We start from the raw sequence: 19,548 nt of genomic DNA, 5'->3' as shown, positions 1-19,548 counted from the left end.
TTTTCTCCTGGGATCCAATCTACCTCATCACTGGAGCCAATCCCATAAACATTTAAATGGCAGCTACAACTATTCCTTGATAATTTCAATCTCTTACTATTACTATATTAATGAACAAAAGTAAACTACAAACCAGTGTCCTCTGGTCTGACAGGGGGCTGTAGTTCCCTTTGGATAGAAAATCTATAACTTTGGCTGTCTTCCTGGACTACAGTTTTTGCTGAAAGGAAAGAGCTGTCATGTCCAAGAGATTCACTTTAATGCAGTAATTGGGACTGAAAGGACATTACGAGGGTGATTCGCATCTGATCAAAGGTGATTTGAACTACTGCAAGAAAATTCCATGGTACTGCCCTTGAAACCCTTTGGAAACTATTGCTGGTCCAGAATGCAGCAATCTGACTGTTGGATGATGCACATTGGCAGAAGCATATGGCATTCATGCTTCAGCACTTGCCCTGGTTTCCTGCCAGCTTCTGGCTGTGATTTGATTTTATCAATTTTGTCCTATAGAGTCTTTATGATTTAGTAGAAGTTTAACATTAAGGTTTTCAACAGTGTTCTCCAATTCTTATTCAACTCCACCTTATTGTCGCAACCCAGAAGAAACTTCTACCAAAGTCCCCCTTTCTGTAAAGTAAACACCACAGATCAGGGGATCCCCAAACTTCGCAACTTTAAGACTTGTGTACTTCAAGTCCATTAATTCTCTTAATTCTGTTAACATGAATGGGATAAGAAAGGGCGTTCTTTATTTTGACCACTTGTTGTCTGTTTGACAAGAATGCAATTATCCAGTCATATAGGGGGTCCCAAAGATGCCATAGGATTTCAGTTTCAGAAGTAGTTTTTATCATGAACCACTGAGTCGAAGGCTTTACAGAAATCTATATAAATTGTGTCTATTGTTTTGCCCTGGTCAGGTTTTGAGGTCCATATGTTTGTGCAATGTAGTAGTTGTAGATTGTGGGATATTTTTTTCCTGAAACCAAATTGCTTGTTTGAAAGTAAGTTGTTAGTTTTTTAAGAGGAGGGTAATGGAATAGTTTATGATTGATTCCATGACTTTGCATGTGACACAGCATAGAGCGATTGGTCTGTAGTTTTCCACTAGGACTGGGATCTCCCTTTTTGAAGATGGGGATGACTGTGGGCTAATGACCATAGGTTTTGTAATAAACCATCCTGTAGGATTTTTCAAGATTATGCTTAGTGATTTAGCTATGGCTATGGAGAGCTTTTTAAGGAAGATTACAGTGCCAAAAATCTTGCAAGGTTGCGTGTGCTTACCCTTCTCTCCTACTAGCTTTCTCAAATTACATTTCTGCCTCAAATTCAAATTTATTTTATCAGACTATTGTCTGGGGTTCCACCTCTTCCTCCTGCTCCTCAAGCTTATTCCTCCTGGCATTACACACACAAACAGAAAGAGAGAGAGAGAGACAGAGAGACAGAGAGAAAGACAGACAGACAGAGACAGAGAGAGAGAGAGAGAGAGAGAGAGAGAGAGAGAGAGAGAGAGAGAGAGAGAGAGAGAGAGAGAGAGAGACTCTTTGTGTTAACAACAAAGAAAGAGATGAAAACATTAAAGTCATTCCATTCAAGGATGCCAGTCTGAAATGGTTCTGCAAATCTATCCTAGCCTAGGTTTGCACCATTTCTTGAAAAAAATGGTGCAGATTAGATAATGCAGAAAATTGTTCTGTGAAATGGAATGAAATGAGGCGCACAGAAATAGCAGATGTTGTGGAATGATTAGAACATGATGGAACACAGTATTTGGTGTGTGCCATTGTTTTCATCCCATATCAAGCTTGTAGTCATCAGTATGTCCTGCGGCCAGTTAAAAAGACAGTCAATTTCTTAGCAGGATGATGTTTTTTTTGCAGGAAAACATATTCAGTACCTTGTTACAATGTTTTTTTTTTTAAAAAAAAGATGTTCATGGTAATCATTTAACATATCACAAGGAATGTTTATGAAGATTAGTCATATTGTAATATGGAGTTTCTTAATCTCAGAAAGGTTAAGATATCTGGATTTCAACTCCCAGAATTCCCCAGCCAGCATGTATCTTTTTATGTAGTAAGCTGCCCATATGAGATGGGAGGCAAATAAATTTAACAAATAAATAAATAGTTGCTGATGTTGAAAATCATGCTTCCCTGAAAATAAGAACCTTTTCTTCCTCCTCCTCCTCCTCCTCCTCCTCCTCCTCCTCCTCCTCCTCCTCCTCCTCCTCCTCTTCCTCCTCCTCCTCCTCCTCATTATTATTATTATTATTATTATTATTATTATTATTATTATTATTATTATATCTTGAAATAAGTGCTTGACCTTATTTCCATGCACCCAAAAGCCTGGTTTGACTTAATATAAGGGATGTCTTATTTTGGAGAAAACAGGGTACTACATTTTGATATTTATTAATAGTGGGAAAACTGAGGAATACTGAAATTTAGTGAAATTTGGTTCATGATTAAAGCTCACCAAATACCATTGTAATGCCATTGAGCTGGGGTTGCACACTGGTTAGAAAGTAGCACTACAGGCTACTTTAGCAAACTGCTGGCTGTAGTTCAGCAGTTCAAATCTCACTACTGGCTCAAGGTTGATTCAGCCTTCCATTCTTACGAGGTGGGTAAAATGAGGACCCAGGTTGTTGGGGGCAATATACTGATTCTGTAAATCGCTTACAGAGGGCTATGGAGTGGTATATAAGTCTAAATGCTATTGCTATATCATACTTTTTGTCATTTTGAAGTCCTGTTAGATACAGATGCCTAAGACTATGGAATGGGGCTGGGGGGGAGAACAGTTGAAGCTTATTTAAACCCAAGTGCTCTAGAAACTTTAGTGTAAACTCTTGCTCTGTTTAATTTTCATCTCCTTTAATGACCCCATAATCCTTTGCTGGTGGAGTTGAAGCAACTGATTGGAGCTGAGTGTTTGCTGGACAGATGACCTTCCTGTTGCCAATGTGAAGTTTTGTTCAACAGATATATTCTCATTGTACCCAGAGAGAGAAATGTCTGCCTCTACCTAGAATTGAACTCACAGCTTCCTGATGGTGAGGCAAGAGCTCCATCTCTAGGCCATCACACCAAAACTCTTACTCTGTTTATCATATTGTCAAATTTAAATACTTCCTAGGTATTTATTAACTTTATATTTGCCTATGCTTCATGTGTCTCTCCTGTTTTCTTTTTGCTAAGAGCTCAGAAACTTAAAATAGACTTATGAAATAGGTTAGCTTACATGATGGTAGCAAGATGAAATACATCTTGCATTTACTACATGAATTTTGTTAAAAGCCTATTTCTGATCTGCAGAGTACAAAAGGTTGGCCATTTTTAATCTCACAAAAATGCTTGCAATTTTTTCTACCATTATTTTAATTGAACTACATTCTTTTTTTTTACTCTATAAAATCTATATTTTCTATCACCCTAGTTTAACCATTTTTTCTGTGATTCTGCAGTACGTCTTTCAAAAAACCCACTTTATTCAATATTTACATAAAAATAGAAATAAAGAGTATAGTACATAATCTAACAGTCATATCAATTACACACAAAAAAGCAGAAATAGAGAAAAGGAGGTTTAAGAATGAGATACGTAGAATAAAGAAATTAGAAAGAGGGAGAGTTTGGGGAAAGGGGGAGGGGGAGTATGTCAGCTATATGGCTGACTTTTTGATAATATATGACCTCAGATTTTAAGTGTGTGTTAGGGCTGCATTTCCCTTGTTTTTGTTTATTCATAGTAATTTAGTTAGTAATAGTTGGTTGGTATCAATGGTGCTTAGATACCGTAGACATTTGTCTATATAGTCAGTATTTGGGTTTAGGTTGAATCCCAATTTCTATAAGGCATGGGAGAAATGGGTACCATTGGTTATTTTAAAAAGATACTATAAAAAAAAGGAAGAAAAACTCACAAACAACTCAAACTACCTTCAACACAATATGAAATGAAAAATAACTTCATAGCTCAAGCCCCTAAAGGCATTGATTGAAACAACCTAAAACACTCCATGGCCTGCACTGACTGCCGATCAGTTTTCCGGTCACAATTCAAAGTGTTGGTAATGACCTTTAAAGCCCTAAATGGCATTGGGACCAGAATACGTCTGGAACTACCTTCTACCACATGAATCCCAGCGGCCGATAAGATCCCACAGAGTTGGCCTTCTCCGGGTCCCGTCGGACTAAACAATGTCGTTTGGCGGGACCCAGGGGAAGAGCTTTCTCTGTGGCGGCCCTGGCCCTCTGGAATCAACTCCCCCCGGAGATTAGAATGGCCCCCACCCTCCTTGTCTTTCGCAACTTACTCAAGACCCACCTATATCGCCAGGCATGGGGGAACTGAGACCAAGTCCCCCAGGCTTTTATATTTTATGTTTGGTATGTATGTGTTGCATGGTTTTTAAATGATGGGGTTTCATATGGTCTTTTTATCTTCTAATATTAGATTTGTTTCCAGTGTAATACTGTTTTTTATTATTGTTGTGAGCCGCCCCGAGTCTTCGGAGAGGGGCGGCATACAAATCTAATAAATAATAATAATAATAATAATAATAATAATTAATTATTTATTACCTGTAGAACATTTTATACAGGTTTTCCTTATAGGAGGTTGCTATTGTTAATTTATAGTTTTGTGGTCCAAATTTTTTTCCCCATTCGTTAATTGAATAACCAAAATTTTGGATTCACTGTAGATCAGATTCTGCAGTACTTCTTATCTGTTGTTTTTGATGCAATGAAATCCAAAAATTCTGATCCAAAAGATAGCCACTCTTTGGCTAATTATCAGTGCAGTAGCAGAAATGGATTCCTGCTACTTTATTGGTAGTCCACAATTATCAACTTTTCTTGCTCAATGATGTGGTCATTAAGTAAGTTGAGCCCAATTTTAAAATCTTTTGCCAAAATCATTAAGCAAATACGGTTTTATCCACTCACTGATTTTGTTTTTTAAAGTCACCTGTTAACAAATGATAATCATATGGCCCTGGGAATACATGTCTATTGGCAAGGGTCCATATTTTGATCATGTGACCTTGGGCATCCCGTGATGTTTGTAAGTGGAAAACAGGCTGTAGCTTTTTTCAGTGCTAACTTAACTTTGAACAGTCATTAAATGAATAATCTTAACTACCTGTAATCAAAATAACAAATGAGGCAGATCCACTTTTGAACATCTGTGAGTTGTCAAGACACAATGTATAAAAGGAGTGTGGTTACAGCAATACTATTAGAAAATCCAGTCGTTCAAGCAATTGTTCAATCTTTACAATTATTTCATCTTCTCTTGTACATTGGGTTTCAATTTTAGCTAAATTGAATTAATTTGAAACAAGTATTTTCCTCCTTTATTTTTGTTGTTGGTTGTTTGGTTTTTGTTTGCATGCCCATACCCAACACTGTGCAATTTAAATATTTTATAGAAAGTCCTCAATTTAGAAGTAGTGGCTTAGCAATCTTTTGAAGTTACCTCCAAGGGGTAGTTGGGTTCTGGAGTTTCCAATTGCCACCCCTGTCCTTTACTTTTAAGGGGATGCTTAACAACTTGTCTGCATTTATGGCCAATTCCAGTGTCCCCACGTTCACTGTGTTTTAAGACATTTTTGGTAAACTGGTACTTATTTTCAGTTTTCAACAAAACCAATCCATAACAAACGATTGATCCACTTAATTATTGTTGTGGTAGATGAACAACAACTGCAAAAAAGGTAAAATTGAGTCAGTCAGATGGGTCCAAGGACCACTGTATATATGTCAGTCATCCTTAAAATTTCACATTATTCATGTATCTTTATTTATCGATTAAAAGTATACATATAGGCTGTGAGAACACCAAAAAAGCTACACTAAACTCTTTTAAATTAAAAATGACTTTGTTCCATCTAATTGTTGATAGGAAAGGGTGCATGCCCCTAACTCCATGCTTCATCATTTTTTAAGAACTCCAAACTAGTAACTGGTATTTTTCTGTATTCTTTATAGATAAAACCCATTCCATATCTCAAGGATATTATTCTAAGCATAAGAGCCTATCCCAGATTCACTGACGTTTCTATAACACTCCGTAGCCTGCATTGGCTGCCGATCAGTTTCCGGTCACAATTCAAAGTGTTTGGTTATGACCTTTAAAGCCCTACCTGGCATTGGACCAGAATATCTCCGGAACCGCCTGCTACCGCACGAATCCCAGCAACCGATAAGGTCCCACAGAGTTGGCCTTCTCCGGGTCCCGTCGACTAAACAATGTCATTTGGCAGGCCCCAGGGGAAGAGCCTTCTCTGTGGCGGCCCCGGCCCTCTGGAATCAATTCCCGCCAGAGATTAGAACTGCCCCCACCCTCCTTGTCTTTCGTAAACTACTCAAGGACCCACCTATACCGCCAGGCTTGGGGGAGTTGAGACACCTTTCCCCCAGGCTCTTTATATTTTATGTTTTGTATGTATGTGTTGTTTGATTTTTAAATATGATAGGGTTTTATATGCTTCTTTTTTAATACTAGATTTGTTTTGCTATAATATTGTTTTTTATTATTGTTGTGAGCCGCCCTGAGTCTTCGGAGAGGGACGGCATACAAATCTAATAAATTATTATTATTACTTATTATTATCTGGGTTCCATTCAGTACTTGTTTCAAAGCAGCTGGTATTAATTTGCCTCCTTTCATAAAATAGAACCATTTAATTGAGTTTGCAGATCTTAATGCTATCCAGGACACATAATAATCTCAGAAAGCATATCATAAGTCCCCTTGAAATTCTGCTTCTATTAATTTTAACTTTTGGGGAGAAGAATAACTTTGGATTTTGGAACTTTAGCACCAACCTATTTTCCTTACAATGTTGAACTGTAGTATCCATTGCCTTTTTTGAGTCCTTTGCAAAAAGGAGGAGGAAGGACTGCCTTGCCGCATAAAATAATATTGAAATGTTGTGACCTACAAAACTCACACCCAATCCAATTATATGTGCAAAGGAGGCAATCTTGTTATTGGCTCCTTACTGCTATTTTTATTTGGGATGCAATTATGCATAGAAAATATGCTTTTCTATGTATTAGAAAAGTGAAATCCAAGCGTGGTTCCTGAGCCACCTCTCAAACCAGCTATAGCCAGCAACTGAATCCTGAAGTCAGGTATCATCTGCCTCAAATTGTTGAACACAAATGTAATTACACAACTCCTATTTGCATGTTAGGATTTTGGTTTGGCTTGCTCTGTTTTTTTATGAAACGAGTCTCCAAAAGCTTCTATTACTTTAGGCAGTATAATGACTTTTTTTTTTTGTTTGCAATGAATATTAAAGTCACATACTGAGATTATATTTCATCTTTCTCTGCTCTGCTATGCAAACTTCTTCCCAGAGAAGAGGCTGCTGTGATTGTCTTTTCAATTGTACCAAGGATTACCACAAAGAAGCTTCTAGCATTATCCAGTTGTAATTGGGTCCTATTCAGTACTCCTAATTTAAAGATCTTTGGAGGCTATTTGCCACTACTCATCTCCAGAAATGGCAGATGAAAAAAGGTTCACATACCAACCAGGCAGGCCACACATCCTTTCTAAATCAGAATGCAGAATAAGAGAATTGGAAGGGACCTTGGAGGTCTTCTAGCCTAACATAGAATAGAAACATAGAAACATAGAAACATAGAAACGTAGAAGATTGACGGCAGAAAAAGACCTCATGGTCCATCTAGTCTGCCCTTATACTATTTCCTGTATTTTATCTTAGGATGGATATATGTTTATCCCAGGCATGTTTAAATTCAGTTACTGTGGATTTACCAACCACATCTGCTGGAAGTTTGTTCCCAGCATCTACTACTCTTTCAGTAAAATAATATTTTCTCACGTTGCTGCAGGCAGGCAGGCAGATCAGTAGATCAGTAAATCAGTAGATCAGTAGAATGAGAGAGAGAGAGAGAGAGACAGACAGACAGACAGACAGACAAAAATATAAAGGTGATAAAGAAAATGATAGATAAAGATAAAGGCTGTAGTTGTAGGATGCCTGCCAGCAATCACATTGTAAAACACAGTGCTCCTAAGAGACAATGTGATGGTCCTAAAATCTAAGTTAATTCCACAATTGCTATTTAAATGAAGACTAAATTTAGGCAAATAGCATAGACATGGAATCTCAATGGCTTAAATTAACATCTAAGAGACAAAGTAATAAAACATGCCCTAGATACAGTACTCACATTTCACATCTTTTGCATCCTAATTTACAACCTGTATAATATTGTTCTATTTCAAGGAATGGAGGGAAACACTAATTGATAAAATTAATTAGGGAGTAGCAAAAAATATTTCTCAAAGTCACTAGTGATCAGTCAACATTCTTATTCTGACTCATTTTTCATCAGGGACCCCAAATCCTTGCATCCTTGTTGAATCATTAAATGCTCCTCTTTGTTGTATTGCATTACATCCTCTTTCAATTGTTGTATTGAATGTTCCTTAACTTCTTTTTCTGTTAGTCATATTCTGGTTGAACATATTCTTAGTTGTGTAGCCATTAAAATATTCAACTCGGTTTGTATTAAGTAAACATGTTCAATATATTGAAATATTTACGGGTAAATCTTTCCTCAGTCATCAACATGTAAACACCTGCATATTTAATGCTTTGTCTCTGGATAGTAGGTTATGTTTTATGTACATAACTTAACAGTAGAGTACCTAGTTCTTCAGCACAGTTTTAAAAGGGAGTATATTTTTCTTTCCCCCTTTTTGGCCTTCTGCCTGAAGTTGTTGGAACATTCCTCTTGTTTCAGATTTAATGCATAATGCATCTGCAACTGATACATTATGGATACATACTAGATGCAAAAAGTGGATAATAAGACTAAAACGTGTGCAGGACCCTAATTCTTTATAATAGAAATAATCTTTTATATTCCTTCCTTCCTTCCTTCCTTCCTTCCTTCCTTCCTTCCTTCCTTCCTTCCTTCCTTCCTTCCATCCTTCTTTCCTCTTCCTTCCTTCCTTCCCTCCCTCCCTCCCTCCCTCCCTCCTTCCTTCCTTCCTTCCACCAAGTGGCACTCAAATATCAATCATATGTTTAGCAGACAAAAATAGTATCTATTGTGTGCCCACCACATATTTTTATGAAGATAGCCAAACGGAAAGAATAATTTTACAAGAATCTGATTTCTTTGACAAGGCAAAGTGTCTTTAGGAGATTTGCAAGGGCTTCAATAGCACAGTTGCTAAATCAGAATCTGAATGGAATAGTAGTATATTTTAATTAATTATACAGCACTCTGGCATTATTCAGATGTTATTGCTTTGTGAATGCTAGAATCTGTGTGATTCTTAAAATTCCCCCCGTCCTTCCAAGCGTGTGTGTTTTTCTATGTAAGAGATGTGTGAATATTGTGTGTGTGAATATTGCAAAACCCTGTAACATTATTTCTACTTTGTGAGTTTAAGGGAAGGAGAGTTCTCTAGGACATTCTTATAGAGTTTTCATGGAACTATGACTTCTCTTGTTTTATTACTGTGATTTTTTTTAAAAAAGTTCTACAACCCTTTCTATTACTACTATAATTTGTAGTGTCATGCATCAATATTTCTAGTTGTTTCCCTTTCCTCTCTTCTCTTTCCATATTTATTTTACCATTTTTTTTTACCATACAGCAAATTATAATTGTACGTGAATGCTTATAGTTTACTGATTGAACTGATTGAAACCATGGACTTTTACAATCTGAAGTATCTACCATTAAGAAGGTCATATAACAGCTAACTTGAAAGGTCCTATTAAACCATTGGCAATCAATGCCAAATCATTGACAATCTAGTCATTTTAGCAGTGCCAAAATGACAACCTACATTCAGCTTGGGAAATGCAGATCAAAGAGATATTGGATTATGGTATATTAAATGCTATACTTAAAGCTTTTGATGGGACATTGTGTACTTGCTGCAAAGTTGAAAATATCTTTTTTAGAAAAAAGATTTGCATAAACTGATTATTTTTAATGAGAAAAATGTCTAATTTTGACATTTTATGACACAATGGAAAATTAAAGGAGACATATTACTTTACATATGCTACATTATTGAACTATTCATTAGGCAGATTAGTTTTTGTATGCTGCTTTATCTATAGCAAATAGTAATAGTAATTTAGTAGTAGTAATAGTAATTTAATAATATTTTTTTTAAAAAATGTGTTTTGTTCCATTCAGAATATTTGAAGTGTAGCAGAGAAAGAGAAGGTTTTTTTTGGCTCAGTTGTTATTGGAATATGAGTAAAGTATAAGGCTAAAGGGAAATTAGACTTCTGCTGGATATTTATATCATATGAAATATTTCTGTAAGCATTTTTGCCATTGAGCATGAAGGAAATTGCAGCTTTTCAAGTGTGATTTGTTATAAATTCTGAATACATTCTAAAATGTTATTTATGGAAAAAAGGAAAAGGAAATAGTAGAAATAGAAATAATAGAAATAGAAATATAGTAACTAGCAATCTTGGAATATCAGATTTCACGGAAAAACATGCTGCTATATGTTGGGTATAGAATTGTATTTATTTTCTCATCTCTAACCTGAACAGTGGCAATAACATGGGGTCCCAAGACAGGGATCAATATCTCAATGACATTTGCCACTTGTGTACTGTATATTGAAGTTTTGACATCCCTCAGTCATGCTTGCCTAAAATTTCAAATCAGGCAGGCAGAAATACAGGAAGTTTAAACAAAAAAATCCTAAATCAAAGTATAGGCTATCAACCACACTTTCAGTATTTCAAGACAGAATGGAAGCTAATGTTACCAATGTCTACATCCTGTGTTTACGGGAAAGGAAGTGAATCCCCCCCCCTCCAAATATTTATTTATTTTTTTAAATAGAGAGTTTATTTAGATTGGCTAACAATACAGTAAATGAAAGTATTGTTTTAAAGCAGAAGATTATAAGAGATGAGGGATGATGGATGGATGGACAGATGGATGGATATTCCATCTACATTTTCAAGAGATGTTTGGCAACTGAAATGTATGAATATTATCATAATATGGATAGAGTGCGTAGAAGAAAATAGCTTAGACTTCTTTCAAATAATAACATAAATACTTTCCAATCGTTATCAATCTGCATTAATATCTTAGATAACTTTGACAAAGATTTCTATTTTTTTTCAGAGTTCACCTTTCCCCCCCCCCTGAACTTATTGTACTTCGTAAAGTTCTATTTTCACAATAGAGTGATATTAATAGCAATTTAATTTAGTTGAAGATGACTTCTGAAGGTGATGATAGAATATTGATATGAGAGATTCCTGCTGATAGCTTCTGAAGCTTAATATTCCCTTTCACACATTCATTGTGCAAATATTTTAAGAAGGGTTGAACATTTCTTAGATCTATTCCTTGTCTAAATACATATTATACATGTAATGTCTATTTGATTTAAGTGCCTCCTTTTACTTTTCTACCTAATAGTTTGAGGCAGAGGTGAACTCAGTTAAAACCAATAGCTTATAACAAGCAAATAGCTTTTCCCTCATGGAAAGAACATTTCAATTAAGATTCTGTTTCCTCTTCTCTAGCATACAAGTTTTAAAATTTGTCCATGTATAAGTAGCCCTCGTATTGCCATTGTACAACTTCTAGGTATGGTTGATAGCGAAAGGATCAATGGCATATTCTTATGCCTTATAACAAAAAGGTTAATCATTTTGTCGTTGCGTGTCAAAAGCGTGGGCACCTAACCCACCCTCCCATCCTTCCACACATGTGTGAATGATGCTCACAATCACCCTATCCCCCCACATGCACATATGACCCCCCCACACGTGTGTGTGACCCTCTGCCCCCATTGGTACACAAATGTCTCCCACATGTGCTTCACCTCCATGCATTCATGGCAGTAACCCAAAAATCAGCTGTTCGATGGGAGGCACACACATACACATGGTGGAGCTTAGCTGGGGTGACAACTCGTGTGTCTGCAGAGAGGACTCTATGTGCCACCTGTGGCACATGTGCCATAGGTTCACCATCATGGCCTTATAAACTCTATATAGTTGTGTGAAGATATTTTTCCCATAGTTTTTTGGTATCCTTTGTCAGAATGAAAATTATCACTTTTTTATTTTATTTTATTTTATATTTTATTTTATTTTATTTTATTTTATTTTATTTTATTTTATTTTATTTTATTTTATTTTATTTTATTTTATTTTATTTTATTTTATTTTATTTTATTTTATTTTATTTTATTTTATTTTATTTTATTTTATTTTATTTTATTTTATTTTATTTTTATTTTATTTTATTTTATTTTATTTTATTTTATTTTATTTATTTTATTTGTATGCCGTCCCTCTCCGCAGACTTGGGACGGCTCACAACAGCAACAGAAAAACAGTGTAAAATACAAATTCAATAATTAGAAAGCTAAAAACCCATATTTTTTTTTTTTAAAAAAAAACATTTACACAACATACCATACATAAACAGTATAGGCCTGGGGAAGATATTTCAATTCCCCCATGCCTGATGACAGAGGTGGGTCTTAAGGAGTTTGCGAAAGGCAAGGAGGGTGGGGTCTGTTCTAATCTCAGGGGGAGCTGGTTCCAGAGGGTCGGGGCCGCCACAGAGAAGGGACCCGCCAGACGACATTGTTTGGTCGACGGGACCCGGAGAAGGCCAACTCTGTGGGACCTAATCGGTCTCTGGGATTTTTGAGATATATGAATAATTCTGCTAAAATATTGCATGGTGGATATGTGATGAGAATTGTAAGTCGCCCAGAGTACTCCGGGAGTTGGGCAGCATATAAATCACATTAATTAATTAATAATAAATACCTTTGCTGACATGGCTATTCTTAGAAAACAGAATGAGAACTAAATGTAGGACAGTAGATTTAATAGGCAACTCAGAGAACATCTTTTGAGAAATACCAGTGTAAAACTACTTCTATATTATTGTCATTGACTTGTATGTGTATTTTCATGGGCATGTATGTACCAGGATATGAGCTCAATTCAAAGACATTTTTTAATTTTTTTATTTACTTTACCATATTTCTCTACTTTTTTCCACAATAAGAAACCTATGCAAAAATCTTAGCAAGTAAGACTGGCCTGAAGTCAATTACTGAGCTTCTGTAACTGAGAATGGATTTAGTAGTTCCAATTCTAATCCAGCAATTTAAACTATTGCACCATGCAGAGATCCCTGATACAATAGTTTAAATGCTATTGAAATGTTGCCACTGTGATGAATTATTTCTGGTCTCTATATGTCGCATAGCTCCTCCTCCACTCCCCAATTGCACAGCTTCCAGTAAAACATGCCATCCTCAGGCAGTGTCATTGGTGAACAGTAAAAGAAAAAAACAATGAAAAAAAAGAGACAAGAAATAAACTTATTTACAACCTCTTCCTGCTGCTACTCAGTTCTGCATTGTATTCTTGACCCCTTTTCCACTTGGAACACTATGGTTGTAGGTAGATGATGTTTGTTGATATGTTGCACATATGTTCTCTGAGTATGGAAAATTGTATCGTAAATGTAAAGACAGGTCAATTTTATTTGATTAACTTGATCAAGAGAATTTTTTAAAAAAGAAAACAATATATACACCATTCCAAAGAAAAAAAAGTTAGCATCTAGTGCTACTATGTATCCCACAGGTTCTTCTTCTTCCACTTTGACCCAAACTGACTTCACTGGTGAGTTAGAGGAACATATTGCGGCCACTGGCGGTGATAATACCTTTGCTAGCACATCTGCTGATGTTACTGTATCCAGTCTTACTACTGTCACCAGCCATAGAGTTTCCGAAGAGCAGCGAGGGCAAGCCGTGAACCTCAGAAACTCAGATCTGGAGCTCACCACTTTCAAGGACTCGCTCTCCCTTCAATCCCTGCAAATCACAAGAAGACGGCCAAGAAATGCTGAGCAGATAGAAAGAACTAAATCGCTTGCAGTTGTTACACATAGAGGTATTGGACGTTATTTTACTTGTGTCCATTTAGTCATCAGCAATAGGGGGTGATGACTGACACTCTATATTTATATATTTTCCTGATTCCATTAACAGGAGGACAGGAGAGGGTCAGTTGGAAAGTTAAGGGGTGGAGAGAAGATCAATTTGTTACAATTTGTGTAGGATATGCAAGGCTTTTTCTTAGAAATGACTGATTCACCATGTTTAGCCCCAGAATTCAGCAAGCTTGGCGTACTTGAGTCTTGCAGACTAAGATTAATAGCATTTAACAATAGCATTTAGACTTATGTTGTGTCCCATAAGTGCTTTACAGGTAGTCCTCACCTTATATCCAAATCCGAGCCCCAAATTTCAGTTGTTAAGTGAGACTTTTGTTAAATGGGTTTTGCCCCATTTCACGACTTTCCTTGACACAGTTGTTAAGTGAATTACTGCAACTGATAAGTTAGTAACCTGGTTGTTAATGGAATCTGGCTTCTCCATTGACTTTGCTTGTCAGAAGTTTGCAAAAAGGGATGACATTATTCTAAGACACAACAAAAGTCTTAAGTATGAACCAGTTGCCAAGCATCTGAATTTTGACCACATAGTCATGGGGATGCTGCAAAGGTCATAACTACGAAAAAATGGCCATAAATCACATTTTCCATTGCCATTGTAACTTTGAATCGGGTGAAATTCAGCAGGTTCTGGTAGAAATTTTGAATAGTTCAGAGGACAGGCAAATACCACCTCTGGCTGGTACTAGAGTGGAGTAGGAATGGAAATTTTGTAGTATCCTTCCCCTGCCATGGCCACAAAGCCACACCATGCGTGCCAAGCCACGTCCACAGAACCGGTAGTAAATAAAATGTATTTGACCACTGCTTTGGATGGTCAATAACTGTTGGAAGTTGAAAATTACCCGTACAGCACTTTCTGGGCAGCATATTATGTAAATAGCATTTGTATACTGTTCCCAACAAATTTAGTCCTCATTTTAATGACCTCAGAAGGATCAAAGGTTGAGTCAGCCAAATGCAGATTAATATGCAACTTGGTCATGAATAGGACATATACATTCTCATACTTGGAGGGCAACTGAAACATTTCTATCTTTATGGTATCTATTACCTGTTTCCATTCTTTTTCTTTCCCAACCGCGCGAATCAATTCACTTTCTGAATGATTTGTTTTCAAGTGATTCTCACACATACCCATTCTCATTAAATAATGGACTCGTTCCACAAAATAACAAATTGTCCTGTGGAAGTTCACAACTATGGCATTAAACATTGTATTCTGAAGTAAGCAAAGGGCAGGTGATCAATGAGAAGTTTTAAAATGAAAATCTATTCAAAACAGTAATGTTCTTTATCATAATTATTATTTTTGCATCATGCAATCCAATTTCAGCATAAGAAATAGATTTGGTAAAATACTGAAATCTGAACCAAAAATATATGGTTCAATGTGATCTAAGAATACACATGCACACATATTAATATGCATACACATTACATACTGTATATATTACAGCAAGGGCATTTTACAGCTTTAAATAACATGTTACAATATTGAATAAATACACACGCACATACGTGTGTGCACACGTGTGTGTATGTAATGTGTGCACGCACACACACACGTGTGTGTGTTTGTGTGTTTGTACAATATTTTAACCTGATATTTAAAGCTGTAAGATGCCCTAATTGAAAACAGGAACTAATTAAAACTTATTTAAAATGCTTTGTAGCTATGTTTATTAATGTAATATATATTTGTTTTAACTTATTACTTATTCATTACAGAAATTTTAATAGTTGCTTTTAATGGAAACTCAAACTGCAGTAACAATTAAAATAAATAGGGTGGCATTTAAAAAATGAACAGCTTACAATCACTAGTAAAATAGAAATAGATCCAATTAAAATGTAATGGAATATGCAGGCCTCTTTGCCAGACAGTTCAAAATAGCTGCTTTATGACTAGGTAACTGTGCTGGGACACATCCCTAAGATGAACATCTTATATTCTCATAATTGTGAAATGGGAATGGGTGCAATTCCATGTACTAAAAAGAAAAAATGGGAATAGGTTTGCATCTTTTTGGGTTAAATTTAATATTGGAATATATGTTTGGTGAACCAATGAGAATTATTTGAAAACAGAATATTTTAATTATTGGAAAATGGAAGGCAATTGCTAGTTTGCAGTTTTCTAGCTTATAGTTTATCTTACCCGGATTTATCTTTTAATATTAGATTTGTTACTGTATATTGTTTTATTACTGCTGTGAGCCACCCCGAGTCTGCAGAGAAGGGCAGCATACAAATCTAAATAATAATAATAATAATAATAATAATAATAATAATAATAATAATAATTATTATTATTTAGATTTGTATGCCGCCCCTCTCTGTATTATTATTATTATTATTATTATTGTTGTTGTTGTTGTTGTTATTATTATTATTATTATTATTATTATTATTATTAAATATGCAAGACAAGAAATGTATTAAGTATAATAAAGCATTGGTCAAATAATCTTACACAGTTTTGCTGCAGAATTGAATTTGGGTTGTTTCTAATTTGTTTTTACAAACCAAGACTTACTGTCACTTCTGGAATTGTGGTATAATTTTATTAAATAAATAAAATGGATTAATTGATTCCCCTATGTACAAATTTGTTTATGGTACCATAGGTTAGTTCAAAGATAGGATGGCAGGCAAAATAGTATATTTCTTTCTTATCAATCTGGCCTTTCTGGTTCTACATGACATATATTTATATGTTTTTATATACTTTTAATATCAGAAATCATTATATGGCTTCAATATTAGATGCTAATGGAAAGGAAGAAATCATTTTTTAAAAAAGATAGGCTTCCTTGGTAAGCTATGCAATTATGTCTGCGAAGCATTTTAAAATTGTTCCAAATTTTCTCTACCTCTGATATTGCTGAAGAAATAACTGGGGGGATTTGTTTTCATTTATCTATATTGCTGCTTTTTAAAATTATGCTTCTGCTTATCTTGGTTGTGCTATTTCTATTCTTTATCCTAATTTCCCTTGACCTCCTCACAAAGCCATTTCTTTCTTGTGGTTTCGCAACATAGCCTACAATTTATCGCTAAATCATGGATGATCATTTATTGACTACATTACATTATTGACAAAATCATAAACAGTTTGTAACTCACCAGTAAGTTAAAAAAAAATAATGAACATACTCACAACTGTGATCTAAATGGCGTATTATTTAAATATGGAGGAACACAGTGGCAAGACAATGTGGGTGATTGGCCATCAGTGTGTGTGTGTGTGCGCGCACACACACTTTTGTGGGACAAGAAAAGACTGCAGAATTTAGTGGTGAATTATTTGTTTTTCCCAGATACAATAAAACTGGGGTTATTTTTCCACTTTTTTTGGACACTTTTAAAAAAAGAAATGCAAGTTCAACCCATCTCCGTCTTTTCTTTCCTGTTAAAATTTGGAAAGAAACCATGCCACAATATTAAGGGTGATAGCTCCTTAAAAGGGCTAAGATATTATGAAAAACAAAAAGGAGTTTTGGGGATATGTCCCTGAAGTCTATGAGTTGTTTAGTCCTATTTCACATCTAAGAATAAAAATACCATCAAACTCAACCCAGACAATTCCATCTGTTCGTCCATTACCCTGGGGGGAGAATCATTGACCCCTCAGAGAGGGTTCGCAACTTGGGCATCCTCCTTGATCCACAGCTCACATTAGAGAAACATCTTTCAGCTGTGGTGAGGGGGGCGTTCGCCCAGGTTCGCCTGGTGCACCAGTTGCGATCCTATTTGGACCGGGAGTCACTACTCACAGTCACTCATGCCCTCATCACCTCGAGGCTCGACTACTGTAACACTCTCTACATGGGGCTACCTTTGAAAAGTGTTTGGAAACTTCAGACCGTGCAGAATGCAGCTGCGAGAGCAATCATGGGCTTTTCCAATATGCCCATGTTACACCTACATTCCGCAGTCTGCATTGGTTGCGATCAGTTTCCGGTCACAATTCAAAGTGTTGGTTATGACCTATAAAGCCCTTCATGGCACCGGACCAGATTATCTCCGGGACCGCCTTCTGCTGCAAGAATCCCAGCAACCAGTTGGGTCCCACAGAGTGGGTCTTCTCCGGGTCCTTTCAACTAAACAATGCCGCTTGGTGGGACCCAGGGGAAGAGCCTTCTCTGTGGCAGCCCCATCCCTCTGGAACCAACTCCCCCCAGAGATTAGAATTGCCCCCACCCTCCTTGCCTTTCGTAAGCTACTTAAAACCCACATCTGCTACCAGGCATTTACATTTTTATACATGGTATGTCTGTATGTCTGTTTGGTTTTTATTATAATGGGTTTTTAGTTGTTTTTAGTATTGGATTATTATTATATGCTGTCTTATTATTGCTGTTAGCCGACCTGAGTCTCCGGAGAGGGGCGGCATACAAGTACAATGAATAAATAATAAATAAATAAATAAAGTAGTGGAATGTAGGAGTGATCTTGGAGATTGAGAGGAAGAGATGCTGTCTCTTAGAGAAGCTTCTAACAAAACAATCATAATGTTGTGAGTGGTCCATGACTGGGTCAGTTAGTGACATATTCTGAGGAGGATGAACTGGGCCCATCTTGGTAGCCTAGGTCAGAGTTCTTGCTGGCTGAATCAAAGAGTGAGAGTGAGGGAGAGCTGGAACCGGAGGAACCTATGGAACTCCAGAGACTGTAAAAAGCCCAAGAATGATAACGTCTGAGTAATAGGAGGAGGGTGACATGGGAGACCAGGAGCCCCTATTATATGCCCGGGTCAGAAGGTCAAGAGGCACCGGGTCAGAAGGTCAAGAGGCAGACAGGAATATCTTTATGGGAAAAAGTTCAAAAGTGAGTCTATGAAAGAATGTCTAGTCAGTTATAGCTCTAGGAAATAGTTGACCACACCCAGTCTGTATATAACAGAGGGTTTCTGAGTAAAGAGGTGTGGAGTTTCATTTTTGTCATGGTGGAGGACTCAGAACCGGAGTTCCAGAACTGCCATGCTGAGAAACTGCTATGGCTCCTTTAAGAGTCATGCAGAATGCTGATGAATGAGAAAGAAAAGAAACCTGGAGATCTGTGAGGGTATGTGTGATTTACTGATCAAGAATGTACTATTAGCTGCCAGCCATTTGTTATCACTTGGCCAATTTGAGAGGGCCCTCTGCCAACATGAACTGAATAATCTGCTCCTGTCTGTACAAAGCATCTTTAATTATATAAAAGTGTTTGAATTGAATCCTTGGCTTCTGGGGGTTTCTTTCTTCCGATCTGGTAGAACCAAAGCAGAACATATAATAGATCTGGAAGGGACATTCAGTGTCTTGTCCAACCCCTGTTCAAGCCATTAGTATTGGCTGTCCAGTCTCTTCTTCAAAACCTCCAATGATGAAGCACCCTCTGATGGCAAACTGATCCACTGGTTAATTGTTCTTACGGTTAGGAAGTTTCTCCTTAATTCTAGGTTGTTTCTCTCCTTGATTAGTTTCTATCCATTGTT

At 36.5% G+C, this 19,548-nt stretch overlaps 1 protein-coding gene across 1 annotated transcript in view; it reads left to right on the top strand.

Annotated features, from left to right (window-relative positions):
* Nucleotides 1–19,548, top strand: part of CSMD3 (CUB and Sushi multiple domains 3) — a 615,639-nt gene that overhangs the window by 179,018 nt on the left and 417,073 nt on the right. The window contains 1 exon segment of the mRNA XM_070748648.1: nt 13,688–13,999. Coding sequence (XP_070604749.1) covers nt 13,688–13,999 — 312 coding nt within the window.

Source organism: Erythrolamprus reginae, chromosome 3 (assembly GCF_031021105.1).
Source record: "Erythrolamprus reginae isolate rEryReg1 chromosome 3, rEryReg1.hap1, whole genome shotgun sequence".
NCBI lineage: Eukaryota > Metazoa > Chordata > Lepidosauria > Squamata > Dipsadidae > Erythrolamprus > Erythrolamprus reginae.
This window is presented reverse-complemented; position numbering and strand designations above follow the sequence as displayed.